General features: G+C 42.6%; 1 protein-coding gene across 2 annotated transcripts; it reads right to left on the bottom strand.

Moving 5' to 3' along the window:
* Positions 1 to 4,514: 4,514 nt before the first annotated feature.
* Positions 4,515 to 12,929, bottom strand: zdhhc18a (zinc finger DHHC-type palmitoyltransferase 18a). Of its 2 annotated transcripts, XM_037075473.1 has the most exons (10): positions 12,243 to 12,927; positions 11,905 to 12,065; positions 11,487 to 11,636; positions 10,089 to 10,226; positions 9,912 to 9,963; positions 8,702 to 8,804; positions 8,482 to 8,594; positions 8,150 to 8,255; positions 6,944 to 7,014; positions 6,177 to 6,315 (listed from the first exon to the last, which is right to left on the bottom strand). In XM_037075473.1, the coding sequence occupies exons 1-9, from the start codon at positions 12,476 to 12,478 to the stop codon at positions 6,973 to 6,975; spliced, it is 1,101 nt and encodes a 366-aa protein (XP_036931368.1). In that variant the 5' UTR covers positions 12,479 to 12,927; the 3' UTR covers positions 6,177 to 6,315; positions 6,944 to 6,972. The 2 variants fall into 2 exon arrangements, with proteins under 2 accessions (XP_036931367.1, XP_036931368.1); XM_037075472.1 differs by lacking the exon at positions 6,944 to 7,014 and having other exon boundaries at positions 4,515 to 6,315; positions 12,243 to 12,929.
* Between the last annotated feature and the right edge of the window lie 694 nt (positions 12,930 to 13,623).

Genomic DNA, 13,623 nt, shown 5'->3' with positions numbered 1-13,623 from the left:
TGAAACGTGGAAATTGTTATTTATGATTGTTTGGGAGATGTGATAGGAGGCCGTGATCCAGACCTACATATCAAGATAAAGGCTTTTACGTATAATAACTGTTATTGTTGCTGAGACGCAGTTGCAGCAAAGTGCAGTAATTTACTTAACGTAACATATCCTTGGCTATACAGTCCGATCTGTCACCCTACACAGACTTTCCGCTAATCTTTCAACAAATTGGATCGGTCAACGAACCTAATGCACAAACCAGCCTCAAATAATAACACTGGACTTATCTCTCATCAGCTGTGTGTACAAAGAGGCTCTCGGGATGTTCAGACATACATTGCCACCTTACTCTAACACAGAAAATTGAATTTAGCCGTGTCACACCCAAGAAAGACAGCACACAAAAAAGTACCGACCAAACTCTACACACACAGTTGCACTCACATTACCATAGGCCCTGTTTATACCTGGTACACTGGTGCACTATTTGCACCTAAACACGTACATTTATTAGAAAATCGGACATGATGTAGGAAATGTCCTAATAATTTTGATTGATGTCTCAAACACAGCTGGTCTCAAGGTCTACCTTAAAAGATCCAGTGGTGTCAGCCTCACAAATGTTGAGCACAGTCTTGAAGGGCGGTCACTGGTTTGCTGTCCTATAGCTGTGTGGCTCAGTTCTACTACCTCATGAAAATTTCATATCGAGGTGATATCCAGTCATTGCAGAAATGTCAATATTGTATGTATGACATGTACAAATGTAAATCTATCAATGATTTGCAAAGTCACCTACAAGAACACCAGTGTTGTGTTGGCGACTGTGCTGTTTTTACACGAAGTAATAGCAGAATGTATAACGTCTTCTTTCTTCACAAGCAACCAAAAAAGGTATATTGGTATATTCATGTAATGGTTACTGTTGCTGTTGCTGTTGCTGTCCTCTAGTGATCAGATCAGCCAGGATGGATCCTAATGCCAGGTGTAAACAGGGCCTGTGAAGACATCTTTATAGCATTTAATGTCAGCTATTTTTGATCTGCTCTGACCCGTGTTGGGAGGTCAAACACCATCCATGCTGTGCTGTGGAAACTGCAGTGTACCAATCCAATCCAACATCCAGGATGGAGAAATTCTGACCACCGTGTGCAAGTTGCCAACAGGATTCAGTTGTTTCTTGTTCCACTGGTTGCGGCAGCAAACTCTGCCCGCTGGCAGCCGGCTGGCTCTGCTCTGTACAGGGTTAATTATATCCAGCTTCACTGCCCAGCACAGAGACACACTCTTCGCTCTCGAAAATTCACGGCAGCGGTGATGCTGGCAGCGGCCCTGACCGTGAGTCACCTGTTTTGCTCACAGAGGTGCTTCACTTCTGCTCTGGTCAGATCAGCGAGCGATGAGGAGAAGACTTGTGAGAGTGTGACACACACACACGGCTGCACACATGATGGCAGGGGCCAAACGTGGCTCGCTGAAGAGGAACGAGGCCCGATGAATCACAGAGTGGACAGTGACCAGAGGTGAACTGGTGGTGGGGGGGGTTGTTTCGTTGGAGAGCTGGAATTTATTAGTTTTAAGTGAAATGGACGACTTTTACCGGCTGCTGTCTGTGTGTGCCTGTGCGCTTCACTCATGTGTTACAATAAAGAGCAGGATTCAACCAACGTCCCCTCCAGTATTTAGAACAGGTGAATTTGTCCCCCATTTGTTGAGGTAGTTAAGTGAGTGTGGTGGCCATTAAAGGTTCAGTATTTAAGAACTGTCGAACTACAGAAATATAAACTAAAATTCTTACATATTGCACCTTTACACAGAAGAAGAAGCAACCATGGAGATGCCAGAAAGGAAAATGAAGAGGTCGGATAAGATATTTTTAGATTTTGTCATGTCATGTCATTGTCCGAACTGCTTATCCCTTTCCATGGGGTTGCAGGGTGTTGCTGCTGGAGCCAATCCCAGCCTTGTCTCAGGGCGAAGGCAGGGTACTCCCTGGATAAGTCGCCAGCTCATCGCAGGGCCCTCACTAGTGAGCAATGTCGGGTTCAGTGTCTCACTCAAGGACACTTCGACATGCAGCTCAGCCCTGCCCGGAGCTGGGATTTGAACCAGTGACCTTCTGATCACTAGTTGACCTGCTCTACCCGCTGAGCTACAGCTGCCCCTATTTTTAGATTTTTCCTTTCAAAAGTTAAGATAATTTTATTCATGTGGGAGTACTGCTAGACCTCCCTCTGAATATGTATCAGACCTATATCTGTGGGATCAACCAAGTCAGTGTTGTCAATGCTGAGTCTACATAATAACTACTTATACAATGCAAAAAGTCAGCTTGAACTTCCAGCCCTCATACATCAACTGATGTCAAAGAGTATTTGAAAGAGTCTGTTGGATTTAACACTGTCCATCAGTCACCATTCTGACTAAAATGCCTCCTTTTATTCTGAAATTCAGTAGAAAGCCTGCTACTCAGCCCTGCTGACTGGGTGGCCTTCTCTGTCTCACAACAGTCAGGGTCAAAGAGCATGACACAGTCCAGCAAGCGAATAATCACCTGCAGGACTCAAATAATCCACGTGTCAACACTGCTGATAAATACCCCCCCCACCACCACCACCACCACACTGAAGGCCTGTTACCTTTAACTGCTGCTGTTGTTAAACCAAACTCGTCCCGACGTTTCTCCTCTCCTGCAACACTTCTGGGTCTTCTTGCGGTGGGAAGAATGCAACACAGCTGCTGAGGTAGCGATATGTTGGCTTTTTGTCCGACCATCTGTTTCATGTTAGTTTTACAATGTAAGTGTCTTTTACTGACAAACCTCCACAAGGAGCGTTTCAAAGTCAAGTAAGGTAAAAGCTGCATCAAAATCCTAAGGAATTAAAATGATTATTTTTCAAGAGAAATATATACGGCTGTGTTGTTTGAGGCCATGGTGTTTAGTGTCTGAATCCAGTCAGAGCTTATCTAGACTAAAGATTTTATCTAAAATGATCATAATGAAGTTACAAATAAATACACAAAGGTGTACAGCCTCTTAATTAACACGTACAATAAACATAAGAATAACAGTGTACCGGAAACACCAGCTGCCGCACGCAGACACCCTGTCAAACAAACAAACAAAAAAAAGCCTTCCAAATAAAGTAACTTTGGAGGACCTTAAAGCAACATTTTCACTTTGCTGCACACAGCATTGAGTGCAGTGACACTCAAACCTCAGCTGCCGCGGTCCATCCACTGTGATCACCGGCCTTCAGGCTATTTTTCTGCAGTTTTCAATTTCAATAATTACAGGCGAAAACGGTTTCTTAAAAAGGATGACCCTGGGCACATAATACGCATCATGTCAGCAGCAATGCCAAGGGAACAATTTACCACACAGTGAAAGATGATATTCTGTTCTGCATGGCTATTTATGAGGGGAAAGAAAACACGGTCCAAAAGACTTAATATTATTAGGTGGGAGAGCAACTCTGGACGGACGGAGGGAGGATACAGCAGACAGCATTATCATGACAGTCATGCCCTTTGTTTTTGTTATTGTGCATGACTGGTCTATGAACCCAGCCTACATTGATCACTAGCTAACACAATTTGTCTCCTTTAACTAACTTCTCCTGATTGGCTGTGTATCCACACACACACACACACACACAGATGGTTTCATAGCTGGATGTCTGCCTTTCAGACTACATGCAGCTGACATGCATGTCTTCATTGTTTCCACGAGGGAGCTGTCAGAGGGGATGAGCCGACTATTTCCGATTTACTGTCTTTTGTTCGACGCAGGTCTGTTTTAAATTATTGCAATTTACATAAAGTGACCAAGTAGTAAGTAGTAAGCCTTGGTAGTGAGTAGCAATCTTTTATTGTTAAAGGTGCACAATGTAAATTTTTTCACAGGCCTATAAACACTTTTGATAGAAGGAGTTTTGCAACAGTTTGCAAGAGCTAACTTGAGTTTTAAATGTGCTTTAAAGGTGCAATGTGTAAAAAAAATTGATTTTAAGACATTAAAAAATTAACTAATATTATCAACATAACATGAAGAAATAAGTTTGGCGTTATGTCAAAGACGCCTTTGAATTGTAATACTGTATATAGGTTTCTTCTGAAGTTAGCTTGCTTATTAGCTACCGCCTGATTGCTTTGTACCAATAGTAAACAACACCAACATGCAATCAGTGGGAGCTCCCAGTCCAGACAGTCAGCTCATAGCAGTGCTAGTTGCACAGCTTACTGAGCTAACTAGCTAATGGCAGCTACAGCTGCTGTCTTTGGTGATATGCTGCCCCCTGTTTGTTTAGAGTATGAATTCAACAGATAATTCTTATGTTGCACATTCAAAGACAAAAGTTTACATTTGTTTATAGACCTTAGAGCAAAACCAGCTCATATTTTAAATTATGGGGGTGATCATAGTAATATAGTTCAAGAATGGAGAAATGTAGAAGTAGGCTTTTACTTAAAAAGACACATAGTGCACTTGTGAGGGAAACAACAGCTGAAAAAAACCCAAGTCAACAAAAGTTATCCTTTTTATTGACCAAATGTTACAGTTCCACTGTCACATCCTACAAAATACAAACAAGTTTGTTCATACAAGCACTGCTTGTAATTGTGTACACACTCTATGGGTCTTGATGCAGACTGATAGATGAATGACCCACTGACTATGGCAAGGTGGCTCTTCACGAACTCATAACCTATGTACAGCTCCAACACTCACTTACAAAAGAATAAATAAAACATCACAAAAATAAAGAAAACATTTTCTTGATACTAAATTGTCCTCCAACAAGCCTGCCCTCCTCAATCACATGCTGCCCCCTAGTGGCACAAACTAACTCTTGCCAGCTTCACTGACAAGAGGGTTAAGTTTCATGCTCTAAGAAGAGAAGGTCACAGCCATAAAAATGACGGTTGCCCTGCGTGTAAAGAAGCCTAGACATTTCCAAATCATTACTCTGCTCAACGCAATCCAAACATCAAGGCTGTAACCACAGACACGCTCATAACAGTTTAAGGTAAGAAAAAAAACAGACGCTAGTACTGAAAGCATTCGTGTAACTCACTCAGGAAACAGTGAGTCTGTGGTAAATACTGCAATCCAAGCCTTGTTAGACGGCAGCGCATTGATAGGTGTAGGTGTTGTAGGTGAAACACTTGGATTTGACATTCAAGAAATCTGATAAAGCAACAAAGTGAAGATTATAAAGTACATGAATGAATCATTTCAGTATCCAGTCATACATGAAAACATCTGGATAAATTCACTCAATAGTACCACTTCCAATTAAAATATGTGATACACACACAAAAAAAAAAGTATTTACCATTTATAAGACCATCTGATGCACGAGACATAAAGAACTGATCGCAGCAAAGACTTTGATACGTATATATAAAAAAATAAAATAAAAACTCCACCTTACCCTCTGTCTTCCAACACTGATTGCTCATTCATCTAAATACTGGGATAATGTAGGTGACAGGAAGTGACAGGACATGATGATATAAGGCTAACTCTTGAGTTCGTTATTCTGAAATGGCTCACTATCCAGAGCACCACTTCAGTAAATCTAATCTGCTCTTCTCTGCACTCTTTGTACTTTAGGTATTCCCAGATTTTGCATATTAGCGAGAACTGAAACACTGCAGCTGTGGCGTATGGCTTGAGGTTCTATGGAGGGTGTGGAGGCATGTTCTGGGTGTCTTTGTAAAAAGGTGTTTAAAAAAATATCTCTATATTGTGCTTCCGAGTATTACTAAGATTTACCTCCATCCCGAAGGACACGTGTTGATAAAACTCACAGAACATAAAACCCCTCCAGGTGATGCTTTAACAACTCATTAGAATGGCAAAACACAGCATGACCAACCACTATGTTAAAGTTTCTTTGAAGCCTGTGATACAGAGCAGCATCAAGCACACTAGAACTCCTTCTGTTCTCTCAAAGTTACTGGATGTATTCAGGGTAGTGGGATAAAGCCAAGGTCGGGTGCATCGCCCAGAATCAGGGTGGTGCGGCTCAGGGACGGCGAGGGAGAAGCCAGACGGAAGGCTGGGTTGATGGAGTGTAGAGAGTCCATCTCCTTCTTGCCGCTACTGCCGAAGGGAGGGCAAGGCGCGGGCACGAGTTGCCGGGCATGCTGCAGTGAGGAGCTGGCAGAGGGCAAAGTTTGTGGGGAAGGTGCCGCTGCCGTGCAGGAAACCTCCGGGCCAAGGGGGCTGGTCTTTGGGGTGCCAGGGGGGCACAGGCCATGAAAGTCAAAGGAGTGGACCACCCTCTCCAGCACGTCTTTGGTGCTCTGAGTGCACTGTGTGAGGAGGAAAGTCAAAGAGAGGTCAGTGAAAAGGAGAAAATAGGAGTTTGTGTTAAGAAAGGCTAAACAGTTAAACCAAGACAAACGTAAAGTGCTCTGCAAATGTCATTAAAATGATTAGTTTGGAAGCACAGTGAGAGCAATAGCACTGACGGCAGCAGTGTGAAAAAGATGGAGATGAATGGAAGAAGTGAGTTAGATGCAGACGATGCCACAAGAGTTGACTGTGAAATATGTGGTGAGAAGCTGCCTCTTCATGTGACTCTTCTCGTCTCTGAGAAAAGTAGAAAGGGAGGAAAAGTTTATGCGGACAGGAGAAAGATCATCAGCCTTTCAAAAGACAAGCTCCATCCCATCGTGAGTGAGTGAGCAAACGTTAATGACAGCATGGTAGTGAAGCATGCACATCCACAAGTGAGGCCACATCCATCACTGCACGCCAGTCACAAGATCTGCCCCAACTGCATTTGGGTTGAAGCAAAAAAGGTCTTTGAAAACAAACAAGCCGTTTTGATGAGCATGACTCCAAAACTTTAAAACAAACAATGTTATGAGGAAAAGACGCAGAGGTGAATGGCAGGTGAAGAGATGTTCAGGGTGATCGGTTGAACCCTACTCTTACCATCAACCCGTCTACAAGCAGCAGTGCCCTCAGGCTGTGCAGGACAAAGCAAAATCCTGACAGTTCTCCTCCTAGCAGGGTGGAATGGATACAGTACAACACTGAGTGTCAAGTCGTTCCACTAGAAATCAGGTTACAGGCATATGAATTAAATAAAATCATCTGTTCACCAACACTTTGCAAAGACCTTAAAATCTGCACATGAAGATGCGAAAACAATTAAGACACAAAGTAAAACTCAAAGCAGACAAAATCCCAAAATACAAAAATAATGTTTATTTAACACATAAAAGAAGACTTTTTTTAGGTGAATAAAATGTTTGTAAAAATAGAAGAAATAGATTTAAGAAAATAAAGCAAGACATTTGATATACTGACCATTTTGACTTTCAAACGTATTCAAGCCATGTGAGAAATGATCTGTGATAAAGTGCTGATAAATCTAATACAAAATATGATCCATTACCATTTGCATGACTTACTCAAAAGCAGTAATAAAGTCCTTTGCGTGCTTACACCTTCACCACAACATACAAATAAACCCAGTAGAACAGTAACAAGGAGGTAGTTACAGCAACAAGTTGGATTTCTAAGCAACACGAAGATAAGTCAAACATCAAAAAGGTGCATGGTGAATATTTCTGCAGCAGTCTGACAACTCAGCAGCTCAACAGTGACCTGAACAAACAGTTAAGTTTCTGTGCTGTAAAAACTCTTACAACTCTCCGCTCTCTTTCTTGCATTATTAACTGCTCAATGAAGCCAAACTCTTACAGGTGCTTTCCAAGACATGCTGTTCTGTTGCTCAAAGAACAAATGACACAGCAGTATTATTTCATCGTGCTGCACAGTGATAAACAACCTCTTCAGTGGAGGTCTCTGCTGAACGTCAGTTAATCATTTCTTCTATGGACATCTGGCTTAACATTGTGTGGTGGTTCAACTCCCTAATCAGCCATTCCTCATTACCTTCTTGTGTAATGGTAATAAGTTGGAGATGTGCAGCTTCGTCACACTGAACACAGATTAAAAAAAACTGCATGTTCACAACTCTGCTTGAGGGACTGAAGCTGGAAGTCTGGAGGATGAAGGGGTGAGCACACAGAGTGGAGAAGGCACACGGGGGGTGGGGGGGCAGCCTAATAACATCACAGGGACTATGGGACAGTCAGGACCTGGGAGGGACCACAAGCTGGTTCATCCTACCATGTGAGCGTCGTTCTTGGCGACGAATGGCGGCAGCTCCATCTCCGAGGCAGAGGGAGCAGGGATTGGCTCATCAAGAGGCAGGAGGCCTCTTCTGTCGATCAGACTACAGAGCCGGAGAGAAGACTGTGTTACGGTGTACTTAAACATAACTGCACAGGTACAGTATCAGATCAATCAAGTCAATATTCATGAGGTATTTTCACTGATTCTGTTCAGCTGGAAATTTTTTTAGAGCCTGATGTGTGAGAAGCAAGGTACATTTTATGAGAATTGTTTTTAAATGTGTGTGGGGTACAAAGCCTGTGTGGAATGGAGGCGGCTGTACTCACCTTGGGGGCATGGGGCCACATAACGTCGCACAGCAGTTGGTTATAATACTGTTATAACTGTACGGGTTCCCAGACTCCTCTGCAGCCCTTTTACTAGACCAGGAGCCCTTTATCTGCACAGTAAACACACAATCAGTTAACAGATATGAAGTCTATTTAAGTCTATTTTTACAATAATGAACTGAACTGTACCAGATAAAAAAGGGACACAGGTACTTACATCTTCATTTGTTGTGAGGTTGGAGGCTACTAAGTAAGTATGGAAGCCTGAGAGGCCCAGAATAGACCAGATGGAGAAGAAACAAATCACCAACTCCACCACAGTGCACAGAGAAGAGTTAAGGCATCATAATCTGACAATCAGGAATGCTTATTTAAGAGAGACAGCATGTAGAGCTGATGACTGAAATCTATGACATGGCTTAATGTGTTTGTGAAAGCTGTTTTCATTTCTGTCAACATCTATGACAGGTAGATACCCACCATCATATTGCTGCCATTTAGACCCAGATATACTTTTTGCAGTAATTCACTTACTGGTTTACATATTGTTTCAATCTCTCACCCATGGGCTAACGTCTGATGATGAGTTAACCTATGGGAGCAGTGGATATTCAGATAACAGATGGGTCCATCAGATGAATCGGAGATGACGTGACTCTCTAGTAAAGACCTCTGAATGACACCAAAGCATACTCAAACATGATTGGTCAACAGGAGTTGGACTACAAACGTAAACTGGCACTCTTCCGATACCAAAATTTTGTGCTTGTCTCCAGATTCTGCATTCATATGCAGATATCCGTTTATAGAAATAGCTTTTGTTTGAACCTTTTTGAGATATACTGTACTATTCATCACAGTAAACATGATAAATTTAAGCTGACAGTCACAGTTAATTTTCAAATGAAGACTGACGCAAAAAGTTGCAAAAAAAATAAATCTAATCAGATCATCTGCTCTCTGGGGCAACCAGTAAGGAATAGAGTTAACATAAACACGCACGCACGCACGCACTCACACACGTACGCGTGCACACACACACACACACACACACACACACACACCCCCCGAGTCCAACAAGATGATATGATGTCATGCATATCGTGCATACCACGAGGAAATTGCCAAATCAAACCACTCTGTAGTCATGCAGTCTATATTAGTCAAGCCACTGACATCGTCTCACAAGGACATGAGGCAGCAAACCTTCTGCTGGAAAGCCATCTGCCTAAAAGCACTGCTTTACTGGATGCTAACTCTCTGATCCTATTAAGCGGGGGCTTAGGTCGAGGAGCAGCAGTAAAACGCCTTGTCAACAGTGTAACTTGTGTTATTTCATGGCACAAAACCGCAGCAGGTTTTAAAAGGTCTCATCCATCTCATAAATGGCATGATTGTGTGATAATTTGGTCCATACAAAAGGATATCTGCCAGGGCTCTCTTGAATGGCTTGAACAAGGCTTTTAGATGCTTGAGAACCTGGAGAGATGAGAACAAATCAGAGAGAAAAAAAGCTATTTTAAAAGTTGTTCTCGATAACATCACAACAACATCATATGATTGGTGAGTGCACTTGTGTCGGTCCATTAAGTGAGAGTACTTACGCAGGGTAATGTGTGTGATGACGCAGCCAAATATGAAAGACGTCAGAAAAGACAAAGAGATAATGAAGCTGTAGAAAAAGCGGTAATTGCGTTTTCCCACACAGTTCCCCACCCATGGGCAGTGGTGATCAAATCGCTCTGGGTGTGAAAGAGCAGCACACATAACAGAGATTAGAGGCATTGTTATAGTAGCTGCGATGTACAACAGCAGTAGGGCTTAATAACACCTAAGAGGATGTGCATCAACTGAGGTCTTTCCTGTTCCACTGAAAGTATGGGTTCACACTTTTATAGTATGCAAGGTGTCCATATGGTATTTGAAACCAATTTAGTAGCTGTAATCATACTTCCTTCCAAAATTTCAAAGTTAGGAAAGGTATTGTGAGGCTTCAGGGCCATATTTATACCACATTTAGCACATACATGTTGACTGATACAGATATGTTGGCCTTTATGTTTTATTCTGCTATGCAATGTTTGACATCATCAATGCAGCCAATTTGGACAAGTATCCACACACCAGAATCTTTATCTTCAAAGTATGTCATAGCAATGTGGTAGTAAGGATCAATTCACCTTATCAGCTTAAAGAGCGACCAAATCCTGATTAAGTTCAGCTACAAATATGCACCTGTGTCTAAATATTGTGCTACCAGATCATGCTGTACTCGATTTTATGCATTTCTGCATCCCCACAGAAGACAAAAGCCAGATGTTAGTGGGTGTTTTTATCTGACGTGAAAGGGGTATGAGTGAGAATAATCAGGTGGGCATCTTCAGTCTGTTTTAGGGTTGCTATCCCTCCAGCACAATATAGCAAGTAAACACAGTTGGGTTAAACACAAAGAGGGATCTTTGTACTAAAAATACTTTAACTTTGTTAGGAACACACTTGATTTGATTAACCCAGATTGCTGCAGCATCGTACTGGATACAGCCACATTTTGGAATACATTTTTGCATAGAAGGAGGTCTGTGAGTTTTGTCCCCCATTTCTTCTACAGGCAGGGCATTAGGAGAGGATAATTCAACAGCCAATACAGAGAGGAAGAATAATCATAGCAACACAGATTCTACATGTGGATATGCAAGTATAGTTTTAAGACAAAACAGTAAACCTATCCTTTAATAGAACAGAAGTTTGGGGCTGGCAAAAGAAACACTGCAGTCTCAAGTTTAATTTTGCTGAAGGTTCTCGGTCAGTCAACTAATTTGAAGTCTAAATCTGAGGTATCACACATTCAAAACAGATCAGTGGGTTAAATATAGGAAGCATGAACAAAACAAATGGACCCCACCTGCCTGGCAGTATGGCATGTTCATCTTGGCAATGACATCAAGTTGTTGAGTTTGATTAGTCCAGTTGGATTAAGTGATAACTTCCCGACAAGTTCTTACCAACACAGTTGTCACACAGGCTGCAGTGGGAGGTCCGAGGAGGGCGGAACGTTTTACAAGTGAAGCAGTATTTGAGCTTTACCACCTGCTGGTTGATGAGGATCTCCTTGGTTCGCGGTGGGGGGCGATACGTAGAGGATCCTGAGGTATCTTAAAATAGAGAAGACCCACTGAGACTTGCATGCTTGATCAAAACAGGTGACCCATGAAGCACTCAATCAAAACAATAAGGGGTGAAAAAATATACATAAAGCTGTGTCTAGCGTTTGTGCTTTTCAACTATGACAGAGAGTAAGCTGCTTAGGTCTTGGTCTGCTCTACAACAACAGACACGCATCCCTCAGAGATCCCCCATATGGCAAAGCTCTTTTACCCCATCTGTCCCACAGCATGTATTCAATTCCAGGGTGTACCTTACCTATCTGCTTCTCTATGTCTGCTGCTTCATCTGGGGTGGCCCTTGGTAGGATGCCCGGATCTGTAAAGCTGGTTCTCAGCAGGGAGATGACCACAAACACAAAAAGCACCCCACCAATCACAGGTATGAAGACGGTCAGATGCTCCACCAGGAATGGGCAACTGTGAAATGAAAAGGTCGTTAATCCCACAGTACACTGACACGAAACACCGCTTAAAATACAATAAATTATTGAAAAAAAATATATATATAAAAATTAAGCAGCAAGGATCGTCTATGATGCATTCAAGGACCACCGGAAACAAACACAAAAAAAATCGACGTTTCTAGTTACTCACTCGAATGCAAAGAAAAGGCCACATGTGACAACAATAAGGCCCAGTGTCAGAGGAAGGACACCGCTCTGTCTGGCCAGGATGATTCGTCCATCGCAGAAAAACCTGTTCCTCCCGGGGAACACCTCCCATTTCCTCCGCGGCCGCTGCGCACTCTTCCCGGCGTGGTTCTGTGCGGACGAGGGCGACACAGACAGCGCCCGTGGGTCGATCTGCTGGTACTCGCAGTTCTTCATCATGTAAACAGCGCCGACACCCTTCGGAGGTGGCTAAAGGCACACACGAAAACTCTCTTTTCTCGCCGCGTTTTTCGAGAGACAGTCCTCTCAGGAGTCAGTCATTGCACACTGATTTTCTGCTCGTTCGGTCGGCGTTCAGTTGCCCATCCTGGAAGCTAACGCTAGCTAGCTAACGGACCAGCAAAGGCATTCTTCACCGAGGCAGAGTTTAACGAGCTGAAGCACTTCCAGTGTTGACTCGAGGTTAACTACCATCTTTGGTAGTTACATTAAAGCCAGTCATTAACGTTGGTACTTTTTTTGGTTATATTAGCTCGGCTTTTTTTTATCAAACATTCAACACAAACAGACGGGCTCGGGCTTCTTGCGGCAGTTCACGTTTCCTTTTCTCGCCGTCAGCCAATGTACGTCACGGTGACGCTGCTGACGCACTCAGCCGGGACAGACCGCTGATGTATAAGTAGAGAAGGACACGAGGCGCGGCTGGAGGTGATGTGTAGATCAGCGCTGAGCAGCAGGACCTGTGTGTGATTATCTGTGTGGACTGGCACAGCGATAGAGGTGTGGTGTTCTACAGAAAACCTGACAGTTCATTGCCAGAGAATTACTCAAGTATAACACGTACAATTCTGTGGTAGTTGTGCTTTAAATGCATTGACGTTTTCTTCAACTTTACACTTCCTCTCTACTACATTTCGTAGGCATTTATTGTATTTTCCACCCATTACATATGTTTAATGATAATAATAAATTAAAGGGGCACTGTGTAGTTTTGGGGAATAAATTAAAACTCTGAATTTTAATATTTACAATATTAATGAGGTTAATCGATGAGGGTAATCGAACAAACTGAGAAATAGTTATTTTGTTCCATAACTGAATAAACAAGCTGTTCTTAGAGGAAAATAAGTTCTCCAGAACTCTGAAGCTAAAAAGGTGGCAGGGTCTGCCACATATAAACAAAGTAAATCTGTGTGATACAGCGTTGTCCTCCAAGGTCGGCTTGTTTTTTCAGTCGAATCAGTCGTGAAAACACTGAGTTTGTTTATTTAGTCTGTTTAGGAATAAAAAAAATCAGTCGGTGAAGATCCCAAGAACACTGTCTGAAGTCAGAAAGGTGGCAGAGTATAACACATGTACATATA

This window comes from Acanthopagrus latus, chromosome 17 (assembly GCF_904848185.1).
Source record: "Acanthopagrus latus isolate v.2019 chromosome 17, fAcaLat1.1, whole genome shotgun sequence".
In the NCBI taxonomy this organism is placed as follows: Eukaryota; Metazoa; Chordata; class Actinopteri; order Spariformes; family Sparidae; genus Acanthopagrus; species Acanthopagrus latus.
The sequence above is the reverse complement of the archived record's forward strand: the minus strand, read 5'-3'. Positions and strand labels throughout refer to the sequence as shown.